We start from the raw sequence: 13,183 nt of genomic DNA, 5'->3' as shown, positions 1-13,183 counted from the left end.
GCCCAGAACTGGACACAATACTTCAGTTGAAGCCTAATCAGTGTGGAGTACAGCAGAAGAATTACTTCTTTAGTCTTGCTTACAACACTCCTGCTAATACATCCCAGAATGATATTTGCTTTTTTTTGCAATACTGTTATACTGTTCACTCATATTTAGCTTATGATCCACTATGACCCCTAGGTCCCTTTCTGCACTACTCCTTCCTAGGAGTACTTTCTCGTTTTGTATGTGTGCAACTGATTGTTCCTTCCTAAGAGGAGTATTTTGCATTTGTCCTTATAGAATTTCATCCTATTTACTTCACACCATTTCTCCAGTTTGTCCAGATCATTTTGAATTTTAATCCTATCATCAAAAGCACTTGCAACCTTTCCCAGCTTGGTATCAAACTTTATAAGTGTGCTCTATGCCATTATCGAAATCATTGATGAAGATATTGAACAGAACCGGACCCAGGACTGATCCCTGGGGGACCCCACTTGTTATGCCCTTCCAGCTTGACTGAACCACTGATAACTACTCTCTGGGAATAGTTTTCCAACCAGTTATGCACCTAACTTACAATAGCTCCATCTAAGTTGTATTTCCCTAGTTTGTTTATGAGAAGATCACATGAGACAGTATCAAAAGCCTTACTAAAGTCAAGATATACCATATCCACCACTTCCTCACTATCCACAGGGCTTACCACCTCCTCACAGAAAGCAATTAGGTTGGTTTGACATGATTTGTTCTTGACAAATCCATGCTGACAGTTAGTTATCCCCTTATTGTCTTCTAGGTGTCTGAAAACTGATTGCTTAATTATTTGCTCCATTATCTTTCAGGGTACTGAAATTAAACTGACTGGTCTGTAATTCCCTGGGTTGTCCTTATTCCCTTTTTTATAGATGGGCACTATATTTGCCCTTTTCCAGTCTTCTGGAATCTCACCCAACTTCCATGACTTTTCAAAGATAATTGTTAATGGCTCAGATGTCTCCTCAATCAGCTTGAGTATTCTAGGATGTATTTCATCAGGCCCTGGTGACTTGAAGACATCTAACTTGCCTAAGTAATTTTTAACTCATTTTCCCCCTATTTTAGTCCCCTACTCCTTGCCAATCTGAGGTTTTTATTTCCCTTCCAAACCTGGGGCCTGTTTCTGAGTTTCGTGTACATTATACAGAGGGTCACAGTGGATGTCTCCAGAAACCAGTTGTAGTGGGGCCCGCCTTTCCCAGAACAGGAGATTCCAACACTCCATCCCCCTCTGTGTCTCATGGGATTGCAAGGGACAGCTGGGTTTAATTTATTCCTGGAAGCACCAATCTTCCTTCTTAGACATCTACAGGGATCTACTGAGGGATCTATTGCAGCAGGGACAACAGCAGCTGGAAAGATTTGAGGGAAGACTTGGCAAAGCGGTAGGGAGGCTGGATGGAAGGAGAAGGAGATGAGCCTACACTGCCCTTGTGGTATTGTTCACTGTGGAGGTAAGGATCACACTCCTACTGTATGGTAGTAAGCTCTGGGATGCATTATACACAATGCTTCCTGGAGTTTCCACTGGGGCTGTGCAACATATGTCCATAAGGCATAATTGGGGATAAGCTTTCTGAAGAGGCATCCAATCACATGCTCCATGCCTTTTCCCTTTTCCCTTGATTACTGCTGGCCTGTTTAGCCCCAACTCCAGCCCTGAATACCAAGAGAGAGAAGGAGAAAAGAGCATGTGATCTCTCTGAGCTAACTACATGGGGGCCAAGTTATCCTTCAACAGACCAACCAACTCCTTCGACCTGGCTAATTTATAATGGGGTTTCCCACCAGCTGTACATCATAGATCTTAGCTTGTTGCTTTAAACCTGCAGTCCCTGCCCTGAAGGCTGACAGAGTGCAGCCCTCCCCTTCTACCGTATAAGATAAAGATCTGACAGAAAATGCTATTGGTTCTGTCATTTCATACCACAACTGTTTGTAAAACAAATACTCATTCACAAACCCTAATGGCGCCATTAGAATATGTTTGCAATGTCGTATTTCTGTGCCCAAGGCACAGAATTTGTTATGTAAACTACGCATTATTAATCTACTTAAATGAAAGGTAACATTGCCAGCAGTTTAAACACTCATGCCCATATTTACCGTGTTTCACTATGACAGGATAAGATGAAATACAGAAATGATTCATTGGAGAACAGAGAAATATTTAATGGTGTGTGTTTCAAAACATGACTTTATTTATAGATTGATTTATCTTCATAGTACATAGAAGTGGAGCATGCTAGCCTCTCGTGGCTCTTATGCTTGATAGAAGCTTGTTCCACAGGTCACAAGTTGTTATCACTTTGTAATCTGGTACTTCAGGACGGCCAGGTAGAATACATTCAAAGCTTCCTAGGACAGTTTTCACAAGGGATTTATGTACCCCCTGAGGCTCTCAAGAGAGGACACTCAGTACAGCTTTGGTGAAGGGCCATAACACTGTAAATCATCACCATGGTGAATCCCAAAGGGATGTTGCCTCCTGGCAGATTGAGCGCCACCTGGATTGACCTCCTTCTGATTCTCCTCTCTTTCAATGAAGTCATTACTGAATTCAATGGAGCTACTCCTTATGTACACTGACGTAACTGAGGGGAGACTCTGGCCCCTTGGGCCTGCAAATCTGGAGTGGTAATCTTGTGAGAAAAGTTCAAGTTGCCAGTCAACTGTAAGAAGCCCCATGAACTGCCTCTCACAGTATTTTGTTTTTTTGCTTCCAGTTCTCTCTGGTCCTCAAAGTTCAGAGGCATTTGAAAATATTATATAAAGCTATCCGAACTTTTTCAAACACCACAAAGAGGTGCAGTTTGACTTCAGTTAGAGGTTTGACCAATGTTTGAGGTTGGCTCTATTTCACCTAAGCCAATTTTCCCTTCGTTAATGGTAATCTTACCCTCTTCATCCCCAACCTGGATTCCTTTTGTGCAGTTTTCCATTTTTCTTACAATCTTTGCCATGACACTGAGTGTATTTAATGGGAGCAAGGATGTACATCATGTGAGACATTAAAATCTATGTTAACTCACTCCTGAGGTGATTATAAAGAGAAAAAAAACCTACAAAGTGGTTCTTTTTGTATAACGGAGCTGGTGAAGAGCATGGGAAATGGGACCAAATTAGTACATTTTCATTCATTTGACAGATGAGAATCACCTTATTCTCTTCAGATACATTAACACATTGCCAAATGCTAGTCAATGTTGTGTTCATTGTGATGGTGCCAATTTACTTTACAGTAATTTTAGCAGTAATATTAAATCTGGCAACGATAGTGGAATTAAATAATGTGACTGAAATTGGCAACGTTTCAATTTGGCACTACAAAATATGTGTTAAAATATTACATTCAAGGAGATAAGAAAACAGAGTTGAATATTGTGTTGGAAATAGGTACAGGGTAAGCTCCCTCTATCTGTTTCTAATCTTTCTATTGTTCCACTATAGATAGGCCAGAATAGATTTGTTGTGTAATTACCAGCCTTTGCATTTCAAAGTGCATTGCCAACTAATTTGCTTAATATTTTAAAAATACAAAATAAGATCTCTGTAGGCAAATTACTTGGGGCCTGAAACTGATCTCACTTCCATTTGTCTATACTGCTGAGGTCCTTAACCTTTCTGTCATCTACACCTGTGCCAAGCAGGTGCAAAATACCACCATTCTTATTCGGAAGCATTTTACACCAGCTATGCACTCCCAGGTTCAGATCCTGCCCCCGCCCCCACTAAGTTTGCTTGGTTCTGATCTGACAGAACACAGCAGACTTAAAGTTGGCCTAGGTGGTCACATCATGATATTCCTAACGTAGGGGAATCCTCTACTAGCACTAAATTAGTATAGCCAGCCTTCCATAGGGGCGAATGAGGAGCATTGCCACTGTAAAGAGACATGGCTGGGATACTGCAATGCTCCAATGATCCTCAGCTGCCAGAATGACTCAGATGTAACTTAGAGCATCCCAAGGCTAGTTTACATTGCACTGGGTCACTGTCCTAGAATTGGGGGCATAAGGTGGCATACAGCCAGCCATCTTTGCCCTCCCCTCGGACCTGGACCAACCCGAATTCAACTGAAGACAGGGCCCCCTGTGGCACTGGTTTAAATGGCTATATAAGGTGTAAAACACCAGAAAAACAGGCCCAAGTAATTCTATTGACTTCACTGGCATTACTCCTGCTGGTGTGAACAAGATCAGCTACAAAACTCTGGTCTGAACAAAGCACCCAGCAGTCTCATATTTCCAGAGAGCCGGCTATGTAATAGGCCCAGTGGGCTGAATTCTGTGCTTAGATGCAGGCTTAGGGCTAAGTTCTGCTCTCATTTACACCAGAATAATTCAGGGGTAAATCAGCTTAGTACAGCAACAGGAGGAAGTGGAGCGACTCCTAATTTACACTGTTGTAAAGGAGAGAACAATTCAGTGGTCAGTGGAACTACCCTTTGATTCACACTGATGGAAGAGCAAAAACTGGCCCTTCATCTACTGAGAAAACATTATTTTAAAGTTGGCAATTTGTTGTTTTGGGGATTCTTGAGAAATTAATTGTTTTATTTTATTTTATTTTAATTATTTTTACCCATAAAAGTCTTTGTGTTCATAAACGAGGTCTAAAGGGGAAGGGGGGGGGAGGGGGAGAAAGTACTCGCAACACGCTGTAGTCTTCAAAGCAGGTGACTGCCTGTTCAAGGAGTGCTTCCTGAGCCTTCCCTCCAGCCGAGGTACAAGGGCATGGCTACACATTTACACGGGAGTTCGTTTTTCAATCTCTTTTTTCATTTCAATAGAAATAATAAATCACGTTATCCAGGAGAAAGAAGGAACTCGACACAAAACAGGGCTAGTTTTACGGCACACCTAAGACATATAGGGATTCGTTTATTTACTCAGCTATTTAAAAGTGGCTACTCTTACTTGTTCTCTGGACAGCTAAATGCTAGGTTGCTAAGTTACTGTTATTTGACATCATCTCCTCCCCAACGTGTTCCCACATTTGACAGGTTCACATGATTTAGTAGGCCAGTCAGCTCATTATTCACTTGTCCAATGACGTCTGTAGAATTGTTTTAAATTCACATCATGTCCCTCTCAGCAAATCCCCAGATTTCACATGAAAATATTTAAACTGCTTGTCAGCTACTAAGTGCATCTGTAACCACGCTGGACAGCGTACCTGTATTTTTCAAATTACAATTATTATAATTAGGTTTAGCATCGTTCTTCAGTGTTGGTTTGTATTTTAGAAGAGAAAACAATTACTGAGGGGCAAATAATGGGCTATATCTGTTACAGGCTAATTTTGCTCTGTGAACAGCTCACCTCTGCTATGGATAATACATATTAAATCCATTAGTGCTTTCAAATGGCATGAGAAAGGTAATACTACACATAATTTACCCAGTCAAGGGCATTTTCACCTGCTGATCAATTTACATATTCTCCAATGTCATTAGATATGAGCTAGTCATCAGAAGAATAGAAGACAGTATAAATTATAGACTTTTCTCATTTAACTCCAGTCATTTTTATACTAATTACAATTTAAATTATATTTAGGATTTGTTTTGCTTCTAGACTAGAAAGCTTTTAATTAATATCACAGCTGTCTGTATAATATCAGAAATCCATCTAGTTACTTGACACTACACTACCATGAAATAGACACCTTCTAGAATTCTTCTGCCCTGCTATGCAGTGGCAGCTTTTTAGATTTAAATGTTTACCTCACTGTAAGAAGAGTAGTTTAGCAACACAGAAATTATTGGTTTTCATATATAGAGCCAGATCTTGATTCCAGTGGGGCTATGCCAGTTTGCACCAGCTGAAGATCTGGCCCTAAATCTCAATATGGGTAATTACATTCAGCCTTCCTAAAATTCCTCCTTGAATTTCAAAGGGATGAAGTATCCTTTTCCTGTTCTAAAGCTCTATGTAGTGTTTTGTACAATGACCTATTTCGTTCCAGAGGTGGCTGCATTTCATTGGTTGGCAGAGTGATTCTTGCAGTGAGAGCAGACTTAATTGGCTTGAATTCCTGCAGAGTCAGCAAGATTTTCTAGGGCAGAGCTAATACATCCTAAAGGAGATTCCTGCAGTGTTCTGCAGAAATCCCATTGCAGTGAAACACCACTGTTAGCTTGCATTCACTGGGACAAATTTTGCCTCCTGCCCGGCCCCCACAATGAAATGCACAGGAGCTGAAAATGAATCTGAGGGCAGTACACCTCTACCCCGATATAACGCTGTCCTTGGGAGCCAAAAAATCTTATCGCGTTATAGGTGAAACCGCGTTATATCGAACTTGCTTTGATCCACCAGAGTGCGCAGCCCCGCCCCCCCGGAGCACTGCTTTACTGCATTATATCCGAATTCATGTTATATCAGGTCGTGTTATATCGGGGTAGAGGTGTATTTGGTTCCCTACATACATAGATCACTAGACTGTGGCTATCCCCAGGCAGGTGTGCATGGGATGACTACAGTCTCAATCACTGTGTTCCAGTCATGCAAGTACTAGAGGTATCTAGTGGCATCAGATCCACCAAAGGTAACAGGAAGAGGCATTAAAGTCAAAGCTGTTACTTACGATTTACACGTGTATAAATGAAAGCAGAGGCTGGCCTCTGGTCACAATACTCAGTATTGATTCCAAAACCATACTGGCCACAACTTTGAAAGTCAAAGTGAAGTAAATGAATGCTCAGCAGGCCTGACTCTCCTCTCGTTTGCAATGATGTAAATCAGGAGCAACTCTATTCATTTAGACCCTAAACTCTTTGGATAGCGACTGCCCTTTTGTTACGTGTCTGTAAAGTGCCTAGCACAATGGCCCCTGGCCTCTCCGTGTTACTGCAATGCAAACAACACATAACAACAACGTTAGAGCACACTGGTGTAAGGAACAGAAGCATCGGACTCCGAACCTTGGTTTAAAGCATCCAGGATTTTTTTCTAGTTTGTAACACAATTTTCTAATGAATTCTCTTTTTATATGACTAGCAATTTACAGGCTAATTTAAATCCATAAATATTAGTCGCATATGAATAAAGAAAAATATTTTCTTGGGTTTTGTTTTTTCATTTTATTTGCTCTTCCACAGATATCACATTGTCTTTAAATAGGAAGAGATATTTTGGAACAGAAGGAGGCCTATCTATCTCCATCTATCTGTCTAGCTCTGGTAACCTGTAATCAATGCAAATGTACCATATTACTTTTACAGTTTGGCTTTAGTTTGAAGGCAACGGTTTTTTTAAACAAAACTTCTCAGCCATGCGGGTTAGACAAGCAAAATCAACAGGAGACTGGTCTATCATTAACCTTTAGTTATGGTATCATGAGCAGTTCTCCAGGCACTTCCAAAAGATGACATAAGTGGCTAAGTGTTTCAGGAAATCTGAAACACTGAAATTTTGTCTCAGAAGACTCAGGGGTCTGAATGGACACATGACCTTTTCCCCTCACTTGGCTGGTAAGTTCTGACCGTAAACTTAGTTAAACTCCATTTTTATTTGTTAGCATCTATTAGGAATCCCAAACCTCTAGGTCTACAAAAGCACTAATCAAGATCAGCCTAAAAAAAAAAAAGAATTCTAAAATCAGAGCGCTCACAGCTTATATCTCTGCTACATACAAAACCTTGTGACAAACAAAATGCAAGAGTTATTGAAACTTTCTTAGGGATGAAACTCAGTTAAATTGCTTAGTTTCCTTACTTTTCCTAAATACCTGGGGTGAAATGCACTCAAGGGAGAGTGACATAACAGGCTGGAGCCAGGCGTATTACCAGCTGGCTCTGAGAAAGTTCCCCTCACAACTTTGCAAATACACCTCAGCAATATGCTAGTCCTGGTTCTCTCTTGAGCAGAGATTGCCAATAGTTACAAAGTGTTTGATAAGCAGCCTTAGTAGTAAAATGTTTGGTTATGATGGAGTTACTCTGGATTCACACCGATGTATCTGAGCAGAATAGGCCAGGTTTAGTCAGCCCTATTAGCGTAAGGCCAGATTCTGGCACTTTGTTCACACTGAGTTTAGTTCCATTGATTTTAATAGGCCTATTCGTGGAATAAGGTGCTACTCAACACCAGCAAGAGTGGCTCCTAGGGAGTATGTATCTGGTCCAAAGTCCATTAAAGTAAATGGAGATACTCACATTGACTTCAACAAGCTTTAGTGCTGGGCCTGAGAAATGTAACCTCAGTCCATGCCAATGCAGATCACTACCAGTAGGTCACAAGGGTCTAACTATGCAGCCACTGAAGATAGTGAGAGATTTGCCATCAACTTTGATGGGAACAGGATCAGATTCCCATAAGATATTCTTGCGTTTTGTGAGTATATGTGCTGCTCATGCATTTAAAACAGGCACCCGAATGACTGACCCTTGGAAAATATACATTATACTTCTTTCTGACATTATTTTTCTGAAAATAACTGCTTTCCCATCCAGCAGTTAATTCCTTCCAATATTAACAAACATAATTCAAATATATAAATAACACAGATGCAGAAATATGTTTAAAAACACAAAAAATATTTTAAATAATTTTTCAACCTTATTTTTTCCCTCCCTCTCTATTCTTTACATAACAACCCCTGGGAAGCTTGAAACCAATGGTTTTTTCCCTTCCTTGGATGTATTACTTCATGGGATACACAATTTCACATTTATTATCGTCAGATTCCACACTACTGCTAGCTTCCCACATTGATTTAGAATTATAGAATCATAGGATTAGAAGGGACCGCAAATTATAGAGGAACATTGGAAACACATGGAGAACTACATTGACATCATCAAAAGATAATATATACATAAAAAGGGCAAACTCCTCTGGACTAAGTATTCTTATTGGTTTCAATGGGATGGTGAAGAACATGGGAAATTGAGCTGGGCAGAAAATGTTTTTCCTACCGGCAAATATTTTCAAGACTTCAGAATTTTTTCTCCATCTTGAACCGGGGTGAGAAGTCAAAATTTCAAAAAATATTTGTGAACCAAAAAAACCTGAATAAACTTTTTTCCTCTATGTTATTTTGAGTGAGGAAATTCATGTAACTGACTCTGTTTCGTGAACAGTTTTGGCAAATGTGTACTTTTTGATAAAAAAATGATTAGTTGAAAAATTCCCAACCAGCTCCAGTGAGAAATGCCAGTATTATTTTACTAATATTATATGGCCATCTGTTTGTTTGATTGTTATTGTGGTGTTTGCTATATGTTTATTAGGGATTAATTCAGGTATGGGTTAGTTTGTAGGTAGGCAGGAAAGCAGGCAAACATTGCTGATAGCCCTCCATTCACAGAGGTTTAAAAGGACAGTACAGGTGTCGATCCCTTTGCAATGTTATCCTGAGAGCAGCATTGTAGCCAGTGACCCCAGGATGGAGGGTCCTGACGCATGAAATGGAAACAAAGGACTTTGGAGTGGATTAAAACCCATGCCCTGAAGTACAAAGAGGGAGAGATACAGGGACCACTCTGGTGCAGGCTGACCTTCCCTCCACCCCACAAAATTCCCCAAGATCAGGTTTCTGGGATAAGCCAGGCATACATAAATTTTATTCATGAGTGTAGACTGTTCGTTATGTTAAAAACCCTATTTCTTCTTATGTTTTGTTCCTGCTCTTAAGATTAAACAATACTTTGTTTGCAAGAGGCTATTTTGAGACCTGTGTTAACCACTGCTCACAGCTCCTGAAGGGTAGATTTGCAGGGCTTGAATCCAGTTGGGACCACTGGGAAATCATGTTTGGTACACAGGGTGGTTGCAGCCTTGCACGTGACCTGTGAGTGGGAAAATCATGGGATTCTGCCTCAGGATGGGAATGCAAGAGGCTGATCACCTGAAGGGGCTGCACTCGTTGAGACTGAGAGTGGTCAATAGTGCAGCTAGCCCTGAACTGTGACTGGGATTACCTGGGATTGGTCTACACTTAAAAGTGTGGAAAAAAACACACCTCCTCAAAACATACCGACAAAATCCCCAGTGTAAATGCAGCTATGCTGACAGAAGAGTGCTTCAATCAGCATAGCCAACATCGTTTGGGGAGGGGGTGTTCCTACATCGGCAGAAAAATTCCTTCCACTGGTGTACACAGCATCTATACTAAGGGTCAATGCCACCGTAGTTAGGCTGACATAGGCTCTGTAGTGTAGACATAGCTTTGGAAGAGGAGAAATGAGGGTATGTAGAACTGGCCCCAACAGAGGTCATATTTTGGGCCTAGCAAACCTTGACAGCGTCTCTTTAATTTTGTACTCACTAGTATAGTGTTATTTAAATATAATATTGTGAACTCTGTATAGCTTACTGAACAAAGATGAGACACCCGAACTATAATTAGAAGATGATATAGGAGCAAAAGGATTAAACTCACCCGTAATATTTCTTCCACACAGCTGGAGTCATTGGGAAGGCTAACCTAGGTTTAAAAAAAAAAAAGTCAGTCAGTCACAGAATGCAAAGTTTATTGGTTAAAAGCAACCAGGGAAGTAAATAGATCTATTAAACCACAGCTAACAAGGAAATGCCCCATTATTTGAAATACGCTTCATCCAGTGATCATTACCAACAGAATTTGCCAATTGAAATCAACCTAAATCAGTAGAAAGATGCATCTCTACCGTCTCTTAAAGATATTTTTGTAAGTGTTTTGCTACAAACAGTTGTTTAGAAAGAATCTAGTACCCTGATGTCCCCACAGTTAAAAATGGGCACTAAAATTGCTGGAAACTTTTATAAATGATGAAGATATCAACCGCTACTCCAATATTCAGATTTCAGTGAGAACGCAGGGTACATTTTAACTTACAACATGCCACAATTTAGGGCAAAGGTGATAACAGTTAAGAGTAAACTGTTATCATCAAGCATCTTATTGTACAGCTTCATACACTAACAGCCCAGACAAATTTTAAACCCTAAACACGTACTATAGAAAAAACACTGGTTAGATTCTAATACTAGTTGCTGATTCCTCAGTCTCTGACTTCCTGGGCCTGTTACAGGTTAAATATCCTCTAAAGACTGAAAAGCACACAGGAATCCATCTTGAGAGTTTTGAGAGATCTTCCGTGCCTCTTAAAAATATGCATTACATCTACACACAGGCACACACAAATAGATGCTCGTAAAATCTTGCAATTTAGCAAGCTAGTTCTTTAAACATTACTGATGCTATTTGCTGTAATTCCCCATTCTAAATGTAGAAAACAGCACAAATACCCTAAATACTGCAAATAAATATATGAGCAATAACTGTCAGGATTTTAAGAGCACTTGGTGTGTGTGTGTGTATGTACATTTGTCAACAGTTAAGTTGTATGCATATACAATAGGTTTTTATTATGGCTATCTTGCATGGGTACACTAGATTCGGGGGAATGTGCACAATGAACCCACTCCCCACGCACGCTGCAGCCACAATGTGAGGGGATATTTTCAAAGGTGCCCTTGGAGCCTTTGAAAAAAAATCTCATCCTTGGTTACTAGAGCTTGGTTAGGGGAAGCCAATCCATGGCCATGCCTCTTTCCCTCCATCCCCACCCACATCAGCACATGCTGTAGAGCTTTGGTTGGGACAGCCACTAAGTGTGTGTTCCTCCTCATTCTCGAATCTTGATGCAGGCATAAAGTTTAAATTAATAGAAGTATAGAAATTAGAAACAGAAATGACCTATTAGGTCATCTAGTATGTCTTCTGCAGGATTCTTTCCCTATACTCGCTTCTAGTGCTTTAGCGAGTCTAGTTCGAAAAGTCTCAGGCAAGGAGGCTTCCACATTTCCTTTGAAAGACTATTCGACACCTTATTGATCTCACTGTCAGGACATTTCCCCTGACAAACAGGCTATATTTTCCCATTTTTCATTTCATCCTATCATTTCTATGGATAACTTCCTCCATCACTCTAAATAATTCACATCCCTCCATAGTATTTACATCATTCATATACATCTGTACACCGTTATGCTCCATCTTACTCCTCAAGTATATTATATATTTGACTCTTATAATCTTGCCTAATAGGTCATTCCCTCCACCCTCTCTCATCATTTTGTTGCTCTTTTCTGAACTCCCTCTGATTTGTCAATATCTAGGTAATGAAGTGCCCAGAAGTGAACATGACAAATGTGGCTCCTACTATTGACTTTACCCACCTCAACAGCCACTATTGTCGGATCTACACGTCAGAACATTTGGGTTAAGAAAAATATCCCCTTCTCCTTACATTCTACCTAACTAAAGTCTAGCTCACAATCCCGGGGGGTGGGGGGGGGGGAACCTTTACTCCACCAAAGCCAATGGAAATTTTTCCATTGACTTCAGGGAGCCTGGATTTCCACACCAGGTGTCTTCGAAAGCTTCACCTGAATATTGTATAACTTCTGTTTCACATACCTCTGCCCTAACCCCTCTTCCATGCTTTTTCCTCTTGACACCTTCTAACTTCTTCGCTCACCTTCACTTTTTGCCTTCTTTTCTATACCATGAACAGCTTTCCAGCTAACAAATCCCAGGACCTCTCCCTATTCAAATTCACCTCCCCAGTTAAACGTTCCAGTTTCAATGACCACCCACCACTAACTTTTGAATTCCAGTGCTCAGCAATTTCCCATTTGCGTCCTTGGGACTGTTAGTCTTTTGGGGCAAAGTGCCTCTTCCTTATTTGACATAGTTCTCCTAATGCACAGCACTATGTAAGCTTACATTGCTTAAGAAATAATAATACAAATACACAATTTTAGTTTAGTAAAATCTATTATATTATTCTGTAATTACAACCTGCTTCTGCTGGCAACACTCACTAATAGCTCTAAATGATCATACATCAGTTTTGTTTTAATGACTTGACAGAACTTTTGTTCCCTTTGGCATTGCTTAGTTTAGAATCATGGGTATTAAGGTAACACATGATGTCAAAGTGCTGTGATTGTCATACAGGGAGAGCCAAGCAGGAACAGGAACAAAGTGGCAAACATTTAGATTAATGCAAAACATTAAAAGAATAATTATTACAACAGGGATATCATAGAGAAGATCAATGTAAGACTTTCTGTACATTATTATTAATGGATTTTTAAAAGAAGGAGGCCATTTTTTCTAAATTCATGTGGTTGCCCCACATTCTAAGGCTCTGTCTACACTA

At 40.2% G+C, this 13,183-nt stretch overlaps 1 protein-coding gene across 1 annotated transcript in view; it reads right to left on the bottom strand.

The window, feature by feature from the left end:
- The window catches only part of AFF2 (ALF transcription elongation factor 2), a 290,365-nt gene that overhangs the window by 168,251 nt on the left and 108,931 nt on the right, over positions 1-13,183 (bottom strand). The window contains exon 4 of the mRNA XM_065410909.1: positions 10,414-10,458. Coding sequence (XP_065266981.1) covers positions 10,414-10,458 — 45 coding nt within the window. The remainder of the gene's footprint in view (positions 1-10,413; positions 10,459-13,183) is intronic.

The sequence above is a fragment of the Emys orbicularis genome, chromosome 9, assembly GCF_028017835.1.
Source record: "Emys orbicularis isolate rEmyOrb1 chromosome 9, rEmyOrb1.hap1, whole genome shotgun sequence".
Lineage (NCBI taxonomy): Eukaryota > Metazoa > Chordata > Testudines > Emydidae > Emys > Emys orbicularis.
This window is presented reverse-complemented; position numbering and strand designations above follow the sequence as displayed.